The sequence below is a fragment of the Pelobates fuscus genome, chromosome 6 (genome assembly GCF_036172605.1).
Source record: "Pelobates fuscus isolate aPelFus1 chromosome 6, aPelFus1.pri, whole genome shotgun sequence".
Classification (NCBI taxonomy): Eukaryota; Metazoa; Chordata; class Amphibia; order Anura; family Pelobatidae; genus Pelobates; species Pelobates fuscus.
The window spans coordinates 142,877,625-142,900,470 of NC_086322.1; the positions used below are offsets into that span (position 1 = coordinate 142,877,625).

The 22,846-nt window shown below is 42.0% G+C and overlaps 2 protein-coding genes across 8 annotated transcripts in view; one reads left to right on the forward strand and one right to left on the reverse strand.

The window, feature by feature from the left end:
* The window catches only part of AIMP1 (aminoacyl tRNA synthetase complex interacting multifunctional protein 1), a 68,945-nt gene extending 58,722 nt beyond the window's left edge, over positions 1–10,223 (reverse strand). Inside the window, exons 1-3 of one of the 6 annotated variants that reach the window (XM_063458372.1) lie at positions 10,000–10,223; positions 8,576–8,649; positions 2,713–2,752 (exon numbers count right to left, since the gene is read on the reverse strand). In XM_063458372.1, coding sequence (XP_063314442.1) covers positions 2,713–2,714 — 2 coding nt within the window. In that variant the 5' untranslated portion in view covers positions 2,715–2,752; positions 8,576–8,649; positions 10,000–10,223. The other 5 variants (XM_063458377.1, XM_063458375.1, XM_063458373.1 and 2 more) reach the window with 5 other exon arrangements.
* An 8,123-nt stretch (positions 10,224–18,346) lies between these two features.
* TBCK (TBC1 domain containing kinase) overlaps positions 18,347–22,846 on the forward strand; it is a 252,372-nt gene continuing 247,872 nt past the window's right edge. For both annotated transcript variants that reach the window (XM_063458388.1, XM_063458389.1), the window contains exons 1-2: positions 18,347–18,423; positions 19,436–19,653. In XM_063458388.1, coding sequence (XP_063314458.1) covers positions 19,461–19,653 — 193 coding nt within the window. In that variant the 5' untranslated portion in view covers positions 18,347–18,423; positions 19,436–19,460. The remainder of the gene's footprint in view (positions 18,424–19,435; positions 19,654–22,846) is intronic.

The window sequence follows — 22,846 nt, forward strand, 5'->3', positions numbered from 1 at the left end:
CTGGACCCCAGGGAAAGTCACCCACCTGCACCTAAAAGGTAGGAAACAGGAGGGTGACAAACATTTTGTATATGTGTGTTTTTGTTGGTATGTATGTGTTTGTGTCTGTATGTATGTGGGTGTCTCAGTATGTATGTGTGTATCTGTCTGTATGTGTCTTTGTATGTATGTATGTATGTGTCTGTCAGGGGGGGGGGGGGGGGAGGGGCATAGATCAGTTTCGCACCGGGGCCCCATGGATTATGTGTATGCCACTGGTCTCCACACTCTGTATGCAGACACTGTAAGCCCCCAATTAATTCACTGCATCTCTATGAGGAGATGCTGATTTGCACAGCGCTGTGTTTTGCCATGCATGCGCACTAGCCTCCCAATGACAGTCTATGTACATTTGAGTGTCTTTGAGAGTGTGTTTGTATGACTACAGTGATATAGTCCAACAGAAACAAGCAAGATGTGGGTGTATTTGTGTGGAATACTAATGCATATTTACATGGAGGGCCAAAGTGTTTTGCAGGGGTGTAGTAGTGTGACATGTCTGTGTTTGATTACAGTGGAGGATTCACATAGACGACAAGCCGGAATGTATACAGACTTGACAGGCCAAATTATGCAAACGCAAGGAGTATATGTGTAGTGCAGACCTGCACAACTTGTCTGTAGGTTGGGCCCAAAATTAAAGGCACACTATAGGCACCCAGACCACTTCATCACATTAAAGTGGTCTGGATACAATGCCTCTGTCCCATTAAACCTGCAATTGTAAATAATGCAGTTAATTAGAAACTGCAATAATTACCTTGCTGAGTTAAATCCAACACTCCATTTCTCTTTGTCCTGCCCAAACTCTTTTGTGTGTCTATTTCTCCTCTTTCTGACCCATCTATGTATCTCTCCCCCCCCCCCCCCCCCCCTCCATGTCTCCCCATCAGTCCCTCTGGGTGATTCCCCTTAGCCCCTGTCTGTCTCTTTTGCCCATTCCCCAACCCACCTTTTGTGTGTCTCTTTCTTCCCTTTCCAACCCCTATGTGTGTCTCTTCTCCCCAGTCCCCTTTTGTCTCCTCAGCCCCTCTGGGTGTCTCCCCCAAACCTCTGTCTGTCTCCCTTCACTAGTCCCTGTCTGTCTCTTTTGCCCCTTCCCCAACCCCTCTTTACCCCCCAGCCCATCTGTCTCTTTTGCCCCTTCTCCAACACCTCTGTGTCTCTTATGTGTCCCCAACCGCCGCTGTAAAATATACAGAGGCTCCCCTACCGCGGTCACGCTACATGCTGTGAGCTCCTCTCCTGACAGTTAAATGGATGCGGCGTCCCCTGGTTGCATCTAGAGGTGACCGCCATATGGTGGTGCCTACCCTGTCCTATCGACCCACCCAAAATTCTTTGGTGAGCTGTAGTAACCTGTTGTTTAGGTCTACTGTAGTAGAATCCCAGATGTGAAAGCAGTGGTGTATTTATATGGAGGATCAGTGTTCTTGAATGCAAGAGTATATATGAGGGTAATGTCTCTGTGTGTGAATATAGGGATGTACCGTCATAGAAGATCTGCCTATCTGTTTTGGCATGGCAGATCAGTGTGTGTTAATACAGTATGCATGAAGGCATAGTTATATTGGATTAACTAGAATTAAAATCTCACAGTTAAGACAACCCAACTAAGTATACGAGTATAGCAATAAAAATATAGGGTCCACTCTACGTGGGAAGGAAAAAAAAAACACACAAAAAAACTGTAAAATTTGTACAAATTTTAGCAGTGGTTATAGGATTAGAGTGATGGGCTAAATCAACTCCAGCATTGTCAACCTACTAATGGCGTGAAAATTGGTGTGAATACAATTTTATAACGCATTAGAATACTAGCAACAAAGAAAAGGCTGGGCTGTAATGGTTCTGTTGTTTAGTATGCCCCTTTAGTTAGCTCTGGGACAAAGAATAGCAGTATCTACAATCTAAAAATAACTAATAGGATTTTCAACAGTAATGTCTGCCAGCTCAGTCAAGTGTTAGATGACATTCTGAACAGTCAAATTGAGCAATGCTGGCAGGTGGAAGACAGCAGGTGGCAACTACTACATACGTAATTGGAATTCATTTTATGTGTTATAGTTAACATATATATATATATATAAATATGGTCAAAGAAAGAATTGCAAATTATACTTTGTTGTTTGTTTGGTTTTTAAGAAAAATTATTTACTACTTCAATGAACTGTAACAGTCAGCAAAATGGCCAAAGACATCAGAAACCAAACTCATCAGGCATGGTGACAACAGCGATTGAAATGAAAAGAACACTCCAGGCACTATGAGCACTACAGTTCGATGTGGTGTTTACAGTGCCAGAAGTGCCTTGGCGCCAGGGCACTTCTGGCACAGTGGTTCTTATAGTGCCTAGTGTTCTTGTAATTTGAATCGCTGTTGTCACCATGTCTGAAACGCAATGCCTATTTGTGCTCATTTATTTAGAAATTACAGATGCTTGTCTGTGCTCATTTGCAAGTTAAACTGGGATAGTTGTGGAAACGTGATTTTTAAAGTTCCTATGCCCAAGACGGATCCCTTAAAATCCAACCTCAGATATGCGCAACAGTAATTGTTTGTATTTGCACTGTGGGGAGTTGTAACATTTTTGGCCTCGCCACAATGTGTTTGGTACCCAGCTATATGTTTGCACAATCCCTAATAAATTAACAAATCATACTGAACACTTACATGTATCAACTGCAACTTGTCTTTCGCAGAAGCCTGGGATCTACAAGCAGATGAAATAGTTTATAGTTTTCATGCCTTCACATCCTTCTAATAAGATAACCAGCTAATTCAAATATACTATTTTTGAAGGGACTTAATATTTAAATTGAACAGCCTGTATGATTAAAAGTCATCATAGTTGAGAAATAAAAAATATAAAATTAAATTGTCAGAATCTATTATATTCTAAAACTACAAAAATAAATAAATAAAACTGACGACTATTGACTGATAAGCCACATGAAACTCTCAGGCTCTCTATAATATTGGCGGCAAAAATATTCAGCAATGTAAATTGGTAAGTTGGTTATTCAGTGCTACCTGGAAAATCAAGCAGATAAAAATACTAGTCACAGTTCACTCCTGCAGAAAGAGACACAAAAACTGTTATGAGAGGAGTCAGGAGCATAGCAACAGAGCCATATTCTGGTCTGTAAAAAGTGCATAACTTACCCACGATAGAGGCATGCCATGGCAATAAAATTGTATGCAAGACAACTCAAAAGTCACGATCCAGCTACGGAAAATAGAAGATGCCATCGAAATGGACAAACTGTCCGCCCTAATTCATGATACAACTAAATCCTTCCACAAAGTCTGGGACCAATGGCTAATAAGACCCGCAATAGCACCATAGACCCCAAGGGGCTTAACCCCCACGGCCCGACAGACCTAGCTTCCTACTCCCCCCCACCCCCGCCCTTTTTTTTCCTCTTCTCTTTATTCTTCCCCCCTTTTCCTCTCCTTCCCTCCCCTCCATTCTACCTTCCCCTACCCCTCCCCCCACGAACCACGCAGAGACAACCACCAATCACCAGACAGGATCCACACCACCACGACCTGTACACCAAACACGCCACCCACCAACACCACACCGACAATCCCAACCCACCAACACAACCATGACACACCCAGCAAACCCACCACATCCACACCCCAACCAACCAACCTCCCCGGGCCTCCTCCCGCTCTCTTTCCCTGACAATGGAAACACATGACGGAAAGCAACAGAACGATAGTACCTTCCACAACGGGAACGGGTATGACAAACTCACTAGCTGTTTTTCACTCTGAATTTTTTTTTTAAAAAGTCACGATCCAGGATAGCATATTGATGTGAAGCACAAGGAGAAAACACTAGACCAGCAGGTAACCTAACAGGCAAGTACAGTGTTGGGGGTATATTGGAACAATTTAATGGGGAAGGGGGTGGTAAGAGGCTTGGGGACGGGACCCTTAGACAATTGGGGGTGAATGACTGGTCGACAGTTCCATATCTAACCCCTCCTATTGTACTAATACCCCCACATCCTGTGCCCATTGATGGGGCTTGAGCATGTTACCTACTGTATGTACATTGTAACAACCAGTATAGGCTGGGGCAGGGATAAATGCGTGTGTTATGACCCTACCCATGTTTTATTGTAAACTGCCACCCTGAGATGGAGTCTGCAGGGTGCACAGTGTCAAGACTGCCCCCATTGTTCATATTTAGACCCAACCGGATGGCCATGTGTGGGGGCAAGTGCTAGATCCCCCTGTTAATTTGCTGGTCCCATTCCAGTGGGAGCAGCCCTTTTTAGTAAATGGGCAACAATACCTTCCCAGTCACTTGATTTTTTTAAAAAAATTTTTTACTCAATATTGCTGGGATATTAATGGGATACAGCTAAGCATCTGATGGTTGCTCACAGTTTAGCAGATATGCCCCTCTCACAGCATTGCAAATGAAGGCATAAGGAATGTAATAACATCACTATAGTTAGTAATGAGTCATATTAAGCCCCATCATTTTTTTTTTACTTTTTTTTCTGTGGTAGTTGACTAGTGCTGACCATCTGCCAGATAACTGCGCCAATGTTTATTTAACCATTTACCTGCTGGCTGACAGTGGACAAATAGCCAGGATTTTCTTAAATTGCTTGCATAAAATAATAGAATGATAAGTTGAGAATATATATCCCACTGGATGCATTCTGTCACAACATGGAATAATACTGCTGATTTGTAAATGTCTATTTCCTATACTTTACATAGAATTTTGATGGGAAATGCACTTATTGTAAACCAGCAATGAATGGCATGAGGGGGAGCGCTGCGCTTGTCTCCTGACAGTCACTCGGAGGCTAGACATTTCGCCCCTGGGCCGATGCGCTTTGGATGGTTACCTAGCAGGAGTGCCGGGTATAGGGCTTGGAGTGGCTTTTAAAAACAAAAAAATTAAATAAAAAAAAAAAGCAGGTAAGGAATCTGCTAAGTGAGAGGAAGCTGCATTGACAAGAGTCCCTTCCTCAACATACAAACTACCTGCCAAATCCATTTTACATCCATTGCAAGGCAACCAACATAGTTTGATGAAAATTGATATCATGGTATTTTATATTTTTATCTCTGGCATTTTATATTTTGATCCCCCCTCATACCCTTGGGGGGCCACTCATTTTATTTTCTTCATAAACAAAAAAAATAAACAAAGGGGTTCCTCTGGACCTATGAAGTTTCAGTGACCACAATAGGATTTTATTTATGAATGTCAAACCTAAGCTACTAGCCAAATGTAAATGTTACTCAGCCATCTCAGTTTTCAGTAATGTCATTACAAAGTACCCCCTTGTCACAACTAGCCATCACCTTTCCCATAATCAGCTTTTCATCATAATCGGCCTTTTATCTTCTTTCGCAAAATTAGAGGGATTAAGTGTAAATCACAGAGAAGCTGTGAAGCAGTAGACAATAATTATTTACATGTCAGGGCTAAGCAACCAAACCCTTCACTGAGAAAAACAAACTAACCAGTATTGCAAAAGATAAAAATTCAATTTCTGTTGCAACAGATCTTGGGGAATTATTTTTTTCTAATACAGTATGCATAATTGGTGCATTTAAAGGACCACAATAGGCACCCAGACCACTTCAGCTTAATGAAGTGGTCTGGGTGCCAGGTCCATCTAGGGTTAACCCTGCCTGCTGTAAACATAGCAGTTTCAGAGAAACTGCTATGTTTACACTAGGGTTTATCCAGCCTCTAGTGGCTGTCTCATTGACAGCCGCTAGAAGCACCTCCGAGCTTCTCACTGTGATTTTCACAGTGAGAAGACGCCAGCGTCCATAGGAAACCATTTAGGAACAATTTGATATTAACCAGGGCCCTTTTATGTGCCAAAGGATTAACTCACCAACCACCCCAAGTCTGCTACATTGATAATGTGGAATTAACACTCTAACCTAGATGTTGACACTGATAATGTTTAAAGCCATGTTTATATCAGCACATGCCTAAACAAATTTTATTAAACAAAGAAATGATGGCAGTGGACTTTATGCAAAATAACCACTACAGAGAGTTGTGATTATGTACACTACAGAGAGTACAGCTTTAAGGTATACCAGAGACATCAAAACAACTTTAGCTAGCAGTTTTGGTGTATATATCATGCCCCTGCTGTCTCACTGCTAAACTCTCTGTCATTTAGGAGTTAATTCACATTTGGTTCAGTTTATGCAACCCTAGCCACAAGTCTCCTGACTATGACTCACACAGCCTGCATGAAAAAAAATGGTTGAATTTTTCACTCAGATGTTAACTTGCTTTCGGAGTTTTATCTCCTGCCTTGTAAATTTTATTTTAATCAGAAGGAGGCCCCTGCAGGATCTAAGAGGCTATTAAACAGAGGGTGAAATAACGAATTGTATATTAAACAAACTGTGCAATACAGGATTTTAAAATATCTACACTTTTTTTCAGGAAGTGTTTAGGAAGACTAAAACCACAGTGATTCACTCCTAAACTCCTAGCAACGGCTGTGGGAACAAGGCATTATCTATGTAGACTCCCGCAATATTCTCCATAGACACCAGTGTTGTACCCTTGCACATGAGATAAAGGGCCAGAAACTGAAACTTGAAGATGGCAGGACCTATAGGGGAAAGCAATGGGTAAGTAGAGCTCACCTGCTGCACCCCTGGGCCAATACACCCCAAGCAGAGAGGTCATCATCAGCAAAATATGCAAAGCCCTAGGAACTCATATGAACAAGGCATATGTGCAGTGTTTTATATTGATACACATGATACAACAGTGCATAGCAGGAAGCACACATTTAAAGTGTTTTTAAAAAGCCCAAAAGGTACTCAAAATAGTTATTATATAATGGCACTTGGGGCAAAGCAGCTAAGAACGTGTACCCCAAGAATTCGTTTTTAAAATTTTGTGAAAACTGTTCTTTAACAGCTCACATATAACCACATGCAAACAGCACTGCAATTGATAATTGCCCACTGGGAATTATATAAGGTTTAGCACTCCAACAGCTGCCTTTCCAACAGTTGCACAGAGTGCCAACCTGTCTATTTGTCATTTACATGAAACCGTCCTTCTGCCATAAAGCCGCAACTATTATCATTTTATTGAAATGTATACTTCTAACGTTGGTCTTCCACACGTGGCTGTTCATTGTATGTCTGGTTTTGCAGAATAGAATAGGGAGTTGTCTCGAATCCTACATGAATGCAATACTAAATCTAAGAGAAGTCACTTGGGCAGTTTGTGAATTCTGTTCAAACTACAGGATAACTTTCAGAATGAATGTTAAAATAACAGAGTTGGAGAGATATAAAACACCCTTCTCATTTTAACATAATACCCTCTGTATTGCCCAGGTGGCTCCCCACGTGTCACTATACAGGGAGTCTGGCTGCAGATAGCAGTGCACACAGTATTACCCCCTCAGCAGGACACAGTATTACCCCATGCAGTGCTGGCAGTCTGATACAATGTAACAGCAGCAGGACACAGTATTACCCCATGCAGTGCTGGCAGTCTGATACAATGTAACAGCAGCAAGTACACACACCGGCCATGGTCCTGCTCGGGGCCCCTGCCCACTGGCCCTTACCTGTAATGGCAGGTAGGTGCCCCCTGTCACTACTGCAAGGGCCCCCACCCCCTCGTGCCCAATGCTCAGTCACCCAGGGTCAGGGCCTTACCGCTTCCTGGGGCTTCTTAGACTGCTGGGCGAGCGGAGATGACGTCACCGGTCACGTGATCCTGTGGCTGCCAGCGACTTTCCGCAATAGCAAGCTGAGCCCGTGAGACTCAGTATGGAGGGATCACACGGGTTAACAGACGGCATACACACCGCTTATTGCACTGCCCGTGGACGTGTGTGATATAATAAACTATTATATTATTCACTTCAAGGGGGGAATTCTAGCACAATTATAAACATAAAGTATTGGTTGTGTATTTTCTTTTTATTGTTTTCTTGTATTTTCATATTTTTATTTAAATATTTTGATGGCAAAGACCAATATGCCAATTATGTGAGGTGAGCACTTACACTGTTACTCCAAGCGTCATTACTACTACAGGCGGCTATACTGGTTATGATTATTATTATTTATATAGCGCCATCAGATTCCATAGCGCTGTACAATGGGTGGACTAACAGACATGTAACACATGTAATTGTAACCAGACAACTGGACGTACATTTACATGAAACCAGGAGTACCCTGGTCTGGATCTCAGTAATGGGGCAAACAGTTTAGAAACGGGTTTACCCTCTTACTGGGTCCCACCCGGTCTGAGGCTCCTTACAGTGCAGCTGATGCGCATCAGGTTTCTGCAGAGCTGACCGCTCTCAGCCAATGACTAGTATATGAAAATTTGCACATACTTGACAGCCCGGTCTGGCTAAGGACGCCCTTATGACTCTGCCTGTGGTGGGGTTACACCTCCAGCAGCCAAGGGGTTAAACTCTGAATGTGCAGCATTTCATACTCAACACTGCACATACAGACTCCCGGAACTATGAATACTTACAATCACTTGGACGGACCCTTTAAAAGAAAAGGAATACGCTTGTGTTCAACGTTCTTAGATTTTCTTTGATGATTCTAAAACGTGAAAAAATAACATAACAATGTTATATATCTTTATTGAATATACTGTGAATAGGTTGATAATGATAGAAGCTCACTCTACAGAGTGTCTCTTCTCTGTCTCACCAAACCACATATAACAAAGCAGTTCCATCTGCAGTAAATAACAGTCCTGTTGTTTTATATCCACTCCATAGAAAGCAGAATTAAGAAAACAGAAAGCGGTAGACCATTGCCTAATTCCACACATACACTTTATTACATGCTAAGAAAATAAATTTTACATCTAGCAAGCAAACAGTTTCTTACAAACAAAGTGCTACAATGTTTCACCAGTAAAGATGCCGGATACCATAGGTTCTTCGGAATGTCTCCCAAATCTCTAAACAGGAAAAGCTTTCTCACATAGCATAAGACAGAGACACAAGAGGTGAAGTGCGCCAGAGAAAGTGGAGAGACCAGATGAAAAAGCTTATCCTGTTGAGTTTGTGGAGATATCTGAAGAACCCACAGAATCCAGGGTCTTTACCAGAGACACATTATAGCATTTTTATTTGGGCGAAATGTTATTTTTTTTTTTTTTTACCTATTTTAGAAGAAATCCTGTTTTTCCAAGTGTATGTGTATGTGTGAAATTACCCCACAGTCCACTGATTTCTATTTTCTTTCTTTTGTGCTTTCTGTGGAGTGGATTTAAAGGAGAAGCACTCTTATTTGTGATATGGAAACAATCTCCTAATTAAAGTGTTACTACTAGCACCATGTCCACTATAGCCTGCTGTAGAAGTTATGATCCCATCCCCTGGTAATAGGGCAAACTGTTTTGCAACAAATTAGGCACCCAGGGTCTTCCTGTGGCCAGTGATGACATCTGGCCTCTGAGAGCTGCAGAAGTATATCCTGCTGGCACTCTATGTGTGTCATTGTGTGTATACTGTCTGAATGATTGTGTGCTTATACTTTGTGTGTATGTGTTTATAGCAGTGTGTCATTGTGTGTATACTGTGTCTGCGTGTATATAGCAGTGTGTGTATACTTTGTCTGAGTGTTTGTGTGTGTGTGTGTGTGTGTGTGTATACTGTATACGTGTGTTTGACCATGCACAACTCTAATAATTATTACCACTATTTCTCTATAGTCACTACTATTCCTCTTACTGTGTCACAACTTTCTTTTCAACCCTTCTCACCAAAAGATTAACACTAGTGAAAAGTATTAATATTTTTGCTACATAACACACATATATATTAGAAATAAACTGCATATATGCAAATAAGTGCTGCATATTTAAGTGTATGTGCATAGTTGTATCTTTATGTACTAAGTGTTAACACATCTTCATGCCAGAGAAGGAGAATAACTTACTGGCAGTTAGGTCTGCTCTCCTCTCTATAAGTCCTCCCAGCAGAGAAAGTCCTGGCTGCTCACGTTGCAGCCTTTAAGTTTATCTCTAGGAGAGGGTTCACTTGGTGTGGTGGAGGGATGGGTGACAGGCAGATCTGTAAACTGCTGCTCTACTTATTAACCCAGTTAGTGCTCGCAGTGCAGGCAACCTCAGTACACTCAGACAGCAAAGCACTCCTCAGTAAGTAATGAGTGTGACGGAGGAAGGGGACGGAGCTAAACACTGATCTGAACGTCTATTTAAGGTATGATTTTCACCACTCTCCCATCAGAGAAAAATACCAACCTCTGCATTGCCTGTTTTTCTGCAATACCAGCACTGGCCACACAGCCTTATATACTGGCCAGGTAGCAACCTTAGTACCTTCTTTTTTTTTTTTTAAATGATTGCTCAAATTCTACCAAACCTTTGGGTAGTCATTTTTTGTGTTATTTTTCACACACATTCTACTTTAGGCATGGATTATCAGCTCCTGTTATGTGTTACTGCCAAAGAACACCCCAATATGTGTTCAGCAACATCTCCTGAATACAGTGATACCAACCATGTACAGGTGTGCCAGGTTCTCGGTGGGTTAAAAGACCTTATTTGGAGGGTACGCTTTCCAGTTTTCGAACATGGAATTTTCACATCTGGTCATCATGCACCCATGTCCTATTTGGGACATTTTTGAAGCCGGCCAATGTAATTTACCCCCCTCAAACCATATATTTTTGAAAAGTAGACACTCTAGCGTATTTCAAATGGTGGTATTCTACCACCAGTCTTTGTCAAACTTTTGGGTAGTCATTTTTTTGTGTTATTTTTCAAACACATTGTAATTTAGGCATGGATAATCAGCTCCTGTTATGTGTTACTGCCAAGGGAACACCCCAATATGTGTACATGAACATCTCCTGAGTACAGTGATACCACATATAGGTTTGTTGGGTTGTTTGGGGGGTGCAATGCCAAACTTCTGACATGTGTTTTTCAAATTTGACATATATTCTTTACCTATCTACTTTTTTGGGGCCTTTTAACATATCCCAATTTATTTTCTTGCCATGAACATGCATATATTTGAAAAGATGACACTCCAAGATATTGTATATGGAGTGTTTTGAAGCCGTTGATATAACCATTTTATCCCCCAAAAAATGGAGAAAATGTGTGGTGGTAATTTTTCAATTTACATTTTTACACATACATTTGTGTGTGATTTAGGGGAGCCTGTTGTTGGTTATTGCAAAACACTCATGCCCCATGCATAGGTTGAACTTGATCATAAAAATAGTCTGGCGCAGTAAAAGTAAAAAGAAACAAACTCAGGAACAGTAAACGTACCCCAAAAAAACATAAAACTGAACGGCAAATGTAAAACAAAAATGGACCAGTGTGTGATATCGCTTGAAGCAGTCCCTAATGCAGAGTCCAGGGCAATCAGGACAGTAAATACGATGTCCTTTCTCTGCCCCCTCTTGAAACAGACTGTGCATCTTTTATTTTATTGATTTTATTGATTTTTTTATTTAATATTTTATTGTTTTTATTTAAGTCTTCACTGAGTGCCTGACCCCTCGAGGCACTCAGCACACAGGCAGAGCATTGGAAGCTCTGCTCTGCTACGGCTCTGCAGTGTGGAGAGGTCACTACATATAGGGTGAGTTAGAGGCAAACAATGCCTACAAAATTCTAAGTATAATCAAAGAAAATTAGACTTGTGCTGCAGATACTCCACACTGAAGTCCCAACAGGGTATATACCACCAAAAAACAAACGAGTCCTGTGCATCCAGTATAGGTGTGCACACCCATGTGCTACCACAATTTATTTGAGGACAAAGTTAGAGCAGCAAACGTTTCGGGCAGCAGCGCTTTCTCAACACCAGGAAAGGTATTGCAGGATGCCTCGACATCGAGGCATTGCTGCAATGCCCTTAGAGCGTCTGGAAGTGATCACGATCGCTTCCAGCGCTCGTATTTGCCGCAGATGTACTAGGTACGTCCACAGCCCTTAAGGGCCGTTTTTTTTCCTGCCACTATAGTGGTCCTTTAAATGTTAGAGAACTGAACAGTAAAACTGCAGGGGTATTATCTATACATCAAACCTGGCTCATTATCCGTGAAGATACACAGAATATTCAGATTTTAATAGAAATTGTCACTTTTACAAGTTAATCATGTTACACCCTGACTGTTAATCTGACAACTGTTTCTTTCGGGTTGTTTAGCTCAGTGGGCTAAATTAATGAAATCTGCCTTGCAAATATTTCTCACTGAGCTGTACTGGGAGCCTGTGATTGGATAGCCACAAACAGTCAGGGTCTAGGGAGAATAGAAGGGCATGCAAACATAGAATGTGACGACAGATAAGAACATTCGGCCCATCTAGTCTGCCCAATTTTCTAATTAACTGTTACCATTACCCGAGAGGGTGCATACTGATCCAGTAAAGTGAGTTAAATGTGGATGCTTATTTCACGGCTAGGCATTAAGTGTATGCTAAGTCTTGTAGATAAATAAAAACACAAATAGTTAAACATGCTGGCTCAACTTAGTAGACTACAAGGCTTTGCTGCCACTGGGTCCTATGAAGAAGGCTATTAGGTAACAGGTGTTCTGTTAAAAGGCTTAGTGAAAGAGATTATCATGGAGTTATAAACTTATAAAGGTAAAATACATCTTTCCCCAAGTGGGGCACTATTGAGCTTAGATTGGTGCCTGTATGTGTTAATCTTGAGTATGCCCTAGCTGTCTTTCGCCTGGTGTGAGTAGGTTTGGGTTGGTACTATAACTTGTGCTAGTGGGTAGGCTAGTACCGACACCGTTAAGGACAACATTTGAAGTATACAAATATATAAGTTCTGCTGGAAACAAAAACTTTTAAACATGGGTCAATAACTGCGACTGTGCGCTTATCCACTGGTGTCTCCCACTTTTCAAGGGACCAAAAGTAATGGGACAATTGGCTGCTCAGCTGTTCCATGGCCAGGTGTGTGTTATTCCCTCATTATCCCATTTACAAGGAGCAGATAAAAGGTCCAGAGTTAATTTCAAGTGTGCTATTTGCATTTGGAATCTGTTGCTGTCAACTCTCAATATGAGATCCAAAAAGCTGTCACTATCAGTGAAGCAAGCCATCATTAGGCTGAAATAACAAAACAAACCCATCAGAGAGATAGCAAAAACATTAGGTGTGGCCAAATCAACTGTTTGGAACATCCTTAAAAAGAAAGAACGCACCGGTGAGCTCCGCAACACCAAAAGACCCGGAAGACCACGGAAAACAACTGTGGTGGATGACCGAAGAATTCTTTCCCTGGTGAAGAAAACACCCTTTACAACAGTTGGCCAGATCAAGAACACTCTCCAGGAGGTAGGTGTATGTGTGTCAAAGTCAACAATCAAGAGAAGACTTCACCAGAGTGAATACAGAGGGTTCACCACAAGATGTAAACCATTGGTGAGCCTCAAAAACAGGAAGGCCAGATTAAAGTTTGCCAAACAACATCTAAAAAAGCCTTCACAGTTCTGGAACAACATCCTATGGACAGATGAGACCAAGATCAACTTGTACCAGAGTGATGGGAAGAGAAGAGTATGGAGAAGGAAAGGAACTGCTCATGATCCAAAGCATACCACCTCATCAGTGAAGCATGGTGGTGGTAGTGTCATGGCGTGGGCATGTATGGCTGCCAATGGAACTGGTTCTCTTGTATTTATTAATGATGTGACTGCTGACAAAAGCAGCAGGATGAATTCTGAAGTGTTTCAGGCAATATTATCTGCTCATATTCAGCCAAATGCTTCAGAACTCATTGGACGGCGCTTCACAGTGCAGATGGACAATGACCCGAAGCATACTGCAAAAGCAACCAACAAGTTTTTTAAGGGAAAGAAGTGGAATGTTATGCAATGGCCAAGTCAATCACCTGACCTGAATCCGATTGAGCATGCATTTCACTTGATGAAGACAAAACTGAAGGGAAAATGCCCCAAGAACAAGCAGGAACTGAAGACAGAGCATCACCAGGGATGAAACCCAGCTTCTGGTGATGTCTATGCGTTCCAGACTTCAGGCTGTAATTGACTGCAGAGGATTTGCAACCAAGTATTAAAAAGTGAAAGTTTGGGGGGGCGTGGCCTAACCACCGAAGCGGACAGTCGCACGGCCTCTGAGCTCCGGCTAAACGACGGAAAAATAACCTTAAATATAGGGGTGACCCGCAAACAAAAGGCACCTATAAGTCGCTTTACACTTACCAATGGGTAAGAAAACGAAAAAACTGAAGCCTGACCGACCCCAGCAGGGGAGAAGCATAGGGGACCTATGGCGGCAGGCACATGGCGCCCAGGAGTCTGCTATGGCGTCTCTCCATGGCGGCTGTTCCGACTTCTCCGATGGAATGTCGGAGGAAGGAGACGACGACCAAATGCCAGCAATGGCGCGGCAACCAGCACCACGAGCAGCACCTCTGCAAGGATCTCCAGATGCCGCCCCAGTAACTTTAACGGCCATCAGGGAGATCATGGCGGATCTCCACACTAAAATCTCGGCGGACATGGCCTTGATCCGTGAGGACCTGCGGGGCCTGACAGGGCGCCTCCGAGAAATGGAGCACAAGACACAGGCCCACTCACAACAAATCAATGTCCTAACACGGCAGGTGGAAGAGCTCATGAAACAAGGCGCAACTTATGAGAGCAGATTCGACACCCTAGAAGACAAGAGGAGACAGAGGAACATAAAACTAAGGGGTGTCGGGGAGACGGTGCCACCAGAAGAACTCCCACACCTCGCAAGGCGCCTCCTGACAGCCATACTTCCACCAAAGCAGGCTAAAACAATATCACTGGAAGGCATATTCCGCTTACAAAAGCCAATTAAGGCTCCAGCCGCAGCCGCCGGGGACATCGTGATGCAGTTCCAGAACCTCAGGGACAGGGCGGCAGTGATGGCGGCAGTCAGGGGGCAAACTCCCTATAACTTCGAGGGCATGTCCTTAACCTTCTTTGCTGACCTGTCAGGGGGAACCCTTGCTTGGCGACGGTCGCTCCGACCACTTACCTCCCTCCTACACACGAAGACCATCAACTACAGATGGAGCCAGTCTCGATCACTACAGATCCCACGCGGAGACACAGTCATCACCATACGGGACCTACCGGATGCATCAAGCCACCTGCAAGCACTGGGACTACCACCGGACTCGCTGGGCCCGTCTAACCCTCACGGGTGGGACCCCGGGGCTACCCGTGTCTTTGTGCCCAGGGACAAAGCGCTAACCGCTAGAGCGGGGTCCACATCTTAATTTTTAGAAGGACCGGACCCACGCACGACCCAATGTCTTGGGAGGAATGACCGAATGCTCCGACTTCACTGCTGACATCTGCCGCAGGATACGGGACAGTGACTAAATCTGCCATACTTTTTCGTGCCGCAAGTACGGCCAGCTGTATATCACCCGCTCAAATATTCTGCCAATTAATGTTTTCATTCCTTGTCATGTGCTCCCTTCTCTGCCATGGAGGACTATGGTCTCAGGGCCCTCTCAGGCAGTGAAGGGGTTTAAACCGTCCATACCAAATGTAAATGTGTCGCTGGACATAGTTAGTTTTACATGAGGAATACTAGGGGTATAACAGCATCCCATAAGAATGATGGTATCATTAGTTGACGCAGGTATATCATATATCTTTCATTTAGTTAAACTGTGATTTATGAAAAGGGAAACCACCTTAGGCGCCTTGATATCCTGTACCCTAAGATGGCGGGAGTAGTATGTCTTATGTTGCTCACGTAGTGAAAAGGAAGGGAACTAAAGTAAGACTCCGAATACTACTAGTCACTAACGACACATCAAACGACAAGGGCTTCCTCGTAGAATACCTTTGGGGTGGCATGCAATCACACCCAATAATGTTACCCATGCCTTCACCGTGCAATCCCTAATGCTTACTCCAACATACCCTCTAGACCCCGGTGGTCCTCCTAACCACTCCATCAGATTCACATTTAGTTATCCGGTCTACATCTCATGGCTTCTTCAAAGCTCATAACATTTCCAACATCTCCTTATACGTTTCATCTCACGAAGCACTTACTAATGCCTCATATACTAAGGGACTATCGCTTCTGGGCTATACTGTTTTCAATTAGTTTGGGCCAGTGGGAGCTTTATACGAAGGTTCTAGGTTGCTCTCTCACATATAGAGAAAGGGTCCATATATGTGTATATATCTTGTATTTGTACTTTTGTTGTTTAAGTTAAGTTAAACCTCCTGCAGCATCCCTGATGGGGCTGGAGTTTTCCTACACTCCCTATGTGGATCTGCAATGGTCTTATTCGTTGCGATAATGGGTGATGCAATACACCGATTGGTGTACCTTGAACCTATCTTCTTGCCCAATGTCGTTTAAGGCAGATAGGTGGCTAGGGCAATAGCCCTACCCTTTCATTAAGGACGAATACAACAGTTACAATTAACCACTCCACATTACCTGCCCTATGCAAACTGCATTTGATTATACTTATTAAGCTCTAAATTTCAGACCCTCCCACCTGCCCTATTGCAATATTTAGGCAGTACATGGCATTGTGCCAAGCATTTACGTTTGACAGAAAAAACAATGATTTGGTTGTCTGATCGCTCCACTTAGCCATTAGCCATACAACACACAAGAGCACTGCAGTACACTGCTCCATGAGGCGTTTAAAGCACAGCCCGAATCCATATGTATGAATATCTTGTTAAAGCTTGGAACGTTTCACTTTTAGTAGCTGTCTTTAATATATAACTGCTGGCGAATTTATTTTGCAATTTTGACAATCCGAGTTACCACTTTATATCCGTTGACAAATGACTTTGTTCTGCATCTTTACTAATTGTGCGATGACTTTTCCAAGAGTCCCTTACAAAAAAAAAAAAAAATTGTGCATTGTATTTCTATGTTATGCCACACAGCAATGATGTTTACTGCTACATAGCGGGTGCCTGCCGTTGGGGCAGGGCACACGCAAATGTGAATGTTAACCTTCTTTATGCACTCAAAAATAAAGAATAAAAAAAAAAAAAAAAGTGAAAGTTTGATTTATGACTGCTAATCTGTCCCATTACTTTTGGTCCCTTAAAAAGTGGGAGGCACATATACAAACTGTTGTAATTCCTACACCGTTCACCTGATTTGGATGTAAATAGCCTCAAATTAAAGCTGAAAGTCTGCAGTTAAAGCACATCTTGTTTGTTTCATTTCAAATCCATTGTGTTAGTGTATAGAGCCAAAAAGATTTGAATTGTGTCGATGTCCCAATATTTATGGACCTGACTGTAGTCTCCTCCTTAACTGTGTTGATTCCCTTCATGTATTTAAATGTTTCTATCATATCCCCCCGTCTCATCTTTCCTTCAAGCTATACATGTTAAGTTTCTTTAACCTTTCTTTGTAAGTTTTATCCTGCAATCCATGAACCAGACAAGAGATCTGCTGTTTTTGCATGGAAAAAATGCATAATTAAATACATGTATGTTTTAATTGACGGTTTACATTTTATGTTCATTTAGACAGTGGAGTGTGCTAAAGTTGTTTTGGTGCTTAAAAAGTCCCATTAAACAGAATGCATAAACATACAGGTTTTAACTTTTAACTTCCCCAAACTCCATAAAACCTGTACATAGGGGGTACTGTTTTACACGTGAGATATGTGTATTTTATTGCAGTAAAAGCAAACAGTATTGTGACGTTGACAGTTAAAATGTCATGTAGAACTAAAAAAAATAACAAAATTTCTTCTTTTCTCCCAACTTTTCCAAATTATGTTTCATAGCTAAATATTTGATATTAAATGAAAGCCCTGTTTCCCCTGAATAAAATGATATATAATAAGGGGGTGCATTTAATTTGAAAGAGGTGAATTACGGTTGGACAGACATATAGCGCAAATGCCAGGTTTTGTTTACATTTTGTTTCGTTCACGGCTCCGTTAATGAATTCACCATCAGAAGCAGCACATATTTAACAAGTTCCTCTTGTTTTCAGAGAGCTGCCATAAAATGGCTATTGTGGTATCAGCTGTTTCCCTGGTGTCTCCTCTCATCACATTCCAGAACCAGAAAACAGATATCTCCTCCAGAACGCGTGATATGTGTATTAGAGGGGGTACACTAACAGGGTATTACCATGCTCACACAGTCCTCCCAGCTCCTCAATCCTGGACCCATAGACATAGAACACATGTCTATGCCTGGACCATGTCCTGAGCATGGCGCAGCACACTGACGTCACACTCATGTGACCGAGCTCCTGTCAATGGAGAATCTCACGCATGCCCAGTGCTGGAATAGCGACTAGTTTAGGGAAGCTGCCGGGGAAAGTGAGATTCAATCAAGCAGCCCGATCCAGGGGTGAGCCTAGCATGGGGGACACAGCAGCCCCTGCACACAGGGATCACCACGAGCATGGTGTTATTAAAGTATTATAATGTGTTAATGATGCACACTGAGCATTGCTGTGGGTGTAGCAGGGATGCTGGCTAATTAACAGGAGTTTCTATTCTTGTAATACCTATAATTGCAATAATGCATTTACAATCAGCTTATACCATCATATACCAAGATTTATAATGTGCAGTTTGAGTGCATGGTTAGCCTTTGGAAGTATAATGATATGTGAAATATTTAGTACACATTATATATAATGGAGGAAACAGCCCTAAAACATTTTCTGCACACCTGCCTCATTACTGCACAAATCAAATTAGTTTGATGCCAATGCCATATTTTTTTGTTGTATAGTAGTCACAGCCCTGTAGGTAGCTCTCTGGCATACAAGTATTTCTGATGTGTGTTCCCTTATTTGAATACAAGTGAATCCACTCTGATCTTGGAGATCATTTGTATGCTGAAATTAATTAGCCTGTATTCTTTACAAAGTTAATATCTTATTTATTTAATAAATTTGCCGTCTCTTGGGAACTGAAATCAGTTTTTACTCTGTGTCAAAGCACAAATCAGGGCAATGCCATGTACCTCATTGGATATGGAGAGGTGTTAGGGTAAAATCAGTACATTAGGGCACAAAATACATCCATTATTTTATTGAAGATAGTTGTAGTTTCATAATAATGAATTACATGCAACACCCACTTTTTTTTTTTTTTTTTTTTTTACTAGGCTATACAAAGAAATTACCGATTTGTTGATGAAGCTCAAAAGACACTTTGAAAAATCTGCATGTTTGAGCTAATAGTAAGAATATCTATTGGATTTTTCTGCTCGGTTTAACATTGACTTATGGGAATTATTGAAATGAATGTCAATAAATATGAAAATAATTGTACTGTTAACTTGTTCTGATATATATTCCCTGCCCATGTAGTCATCCAATAACGTTATAATTACATCTTCCTTTCTGCAGGTCTCAGCTGGCTGTACCACAAAACATGTCTCCTTTGAAAGATGCACAGCTCGGAGCTTTCACCTTCTTTGCTTCTGCACTCCCTCATGATGTGTGTGGAAGCAATGGACTTCCTCTCACCCCAAACTCCATTAAAATTCTGGGAAGATTTCAAATCCTCAAGACCATTGTCCATCCAAGACTTTGTCAGTATGTCGATATATCACGTGGCAAACATGGTAAGGCAATACCAGTATAGTGATTCACTGTCTCTGTTAATTAAGATTATCTCCGTTTTTCAAATTTCAATAGATAAGCTATTTAACAGGTTTGTAATTAACTGGAGTAAACAGAATTTTTTTTTTTTTTATTCATGGTGTGTCTGCATCGTGCATTGTCAATGTGAATACATGCAGGGATGTATCAGGGCAGAGTGCTAATGTGTCTATAAGATACAATGTGAGTGTAGTGATCTATTTTTATGGAGAGCCATAGTGTTTTTGAATGTAATTGCACCCTTTGCCCTCCCTGTGTCACTTACCCACTCATTCTCCATGTTACTTCCACCAATTTCCTTCTGGTAATATTTAAAACCATTCCTTCCCCTCATTTATGTGTGGTGGCTGCAGGGACTTTTGCCTAATCAGTTACCAGTGTAGCTCATGTTGATGGGATATCAGCTTTACTTCATTATCTTAATCCTCCCCATCCAGAACAGTTTACCAGGGTTTATCAAATTGTTATCATATCCTCCCATCCAAGTCAGTTTACCAGGGTTTATCAAAATGTTATATTATTCTCCCCATCCAAGTCATGTTTATCAAACCGTTATTTTGTCCTCCACATTCAGGTCAGTTTACCAGGGTTCATTAGACCATTATCTTAGCCTCCCATCCAGGTTAGTTTACCAATGTTTATCAAACAGTTATCTTAATATTCCTTATCTAGCTCAGTTTACCCGAGTTTATCAAACATTATTTTAATCTTCCACATCCAGGTTAGTTTACTAGGATTTATAAAACAGTTATCTTAATCCTCCCCATCCAGGTTTACTTACCAGGGTTTCATTTTCACACATGCACTTTCAGAGAGTAAGTGGAAATTTTGATGCTACATATCCCCCCAAAAATGTTTGATGAACTTACAGTTACTGTGGTTGCTATGGTTAGATTAGTTCTGCCACTTTTTCACCCCCAAAAACATTTTTACTGTGAATGCATGATACAAGAATATGGCACCAATGACATTAGCATTTTCCAACCATCAAGACTGCCTTTAAGCTGTTATTCGGTCAGTTACATTCACTATTTTGTGGTTTTCTCAACATAAACAGAACAAAACCAAATAAGAGTTATAAAACCAAATAGGTCATTGTTAATAAGTAAGAGGTTGAGCTTTGACAGTTACCAGTAGGAGATCAGAGGAACATCGTAGCAATTTAGATGTGGGTGTCCAACATGTTCAGCCACCGCCAATTCTCCCAAGAGACCACTTGTGTGGATCAGTGACTCTGATCTGTTGTTGCTCAAGGCAATGACACATACAATAGTTTGCATTTTAACAGATAAGAGGAGGAGAAGGTACACCAAATGGAAGTCTGCGGTTCAAGTGCTCCGTTATCAAAGCATGAATTGAAAGACCAAACTAAATTAAACCGAACACAGGAAACGAATTGCCGGTTTGCCTTAGCCCCCCGCCCTCCAACACAGTGGTAAGCCAGTGTCCGAGAATAAGTTGAGATAAGCCCATCAATAAATTACTGCCAGGGGATCTCGACCTGCTACCACCTTAGCCGAGAACCATGCCGTGTATGCCAAGGTGGTTTTCACCTTGGCCTTGAAAGATTCGTCTAGGGTGAGTATATATGATCTCCAGGTCAAGATACATTTTTGGGTGAGGAGTTTTTTGAAATACAAAAGCAAGCTTGGTTAGAAAAAACTCCAAGGTGGGTGCGTGCGGCTGGTTCCAGACCTGAAGGGTGGTTTTGAGTCCCACCTCTGCTAAGATAAGGAGGAATCGTTTGTTAGGCAATGGGAGTCCTGGTAAGGGTCCCAAAAACAAAAATTCAGGGGTAAGATAGACATGCCCCCGCTATCTAAGTAACCATTTAGCTTGGTCCAGAAAGATTGGATCATAACGCACTCCCACAGACAGTGCTACAGGTCAACCTTGGTGTGTGTACATTTAAAACAAGTCGCAGTCTTCCTTCTGGCCATGAGATGGAGTCGGTGAGGGGAGTAATAATCATAGTGTAGAGTTTTAGGGAACATGCCCCTATAAGACACCACTGGCTATTGGTAAAGTGTGCAGTGAGCATGTCTCCCGGACTTTTGTTCAGAAAATGTGTCTTCCACTTCCTTATGCCTGTTTGTAAGTTGCGCTAGTCCGGGATATATCGCAGGATCTTATAGAGGTTTTTCCTCATAATCTATAACTTTGCTAGCAAAACTGCTCGCACATTGTATAGATTGTATAGATCACATGCTTAATCTAATGAGCATAAGTTGTTTGGGGCATGACAGGTGCCCTGTAAAGATACAATATAGCATTAGGAATGCAAACATGTATTCCAAACACAATTGTTTTTAACTACCTATTTTAATGTCCCCTCCAATGTGTGAAAGTTTGAAAAGTAAGATTTGCTTACCTTTCAGCCCTCGCCACGCCGGTTTCCACTATGACACCACTCCACATTGGCTGAATATCATCAGTGTATATGATGTCAGCCAATCCAATATTTTCCCATAAGGAAACTTTGTGAAGCTATTTTGCATGCATGGCAAAATGCCGTGCTGTGCCAATCAAATACTCTCTTTGAGACTATCTGAATGAATAGCCAAGAGGGCAGAAGCGACTCTAGTGACTTTTTAATTCTGTAATGTAAACATTCCATTCCTGCCCAATGGCAATGTTTTCAATTGCATGGTTAAAGAGACAGGGATGTGGCACCCAGGCCATTTGGTGATCTGGGTGCCTATAGAGTCACTTCATATGAATTTAAAGGACCACTATAGTGCCAGGAAAATATACCCTCAGGGTCCCCCTCCCGCACGGCTCTGGAAAGGGGAAAAGTTGTAAAACTTACCTTTTTCCAGCGCTGGGCGGGGAGATCTCTGCCTCCGATCCTCCTCCGTTCTGCCCCGTCGGCTGAATGCGCACACGCGGCAAGAGCTGCGCGCGCATTCAGCCGGTCGCATAGGAAAGCATTTACAATGCTTTCCTATGGACGCTTGCGTGCTCTCACTGTGATTTTCACAGTGAGAATCACGCAAGCGCCTCTAGCGGCTGTCAATGAGACAGCCACTAGAGGATTTGGGGGAAGGCTTAACCCATTAATAAACATAGCAGTTTCTCTGAAACTGCTATGTTTATAAAAAAAATGGGTTAACCCTAGCTGGACCTGGCACCCAGACCACTTCATTAAGCTGAAGT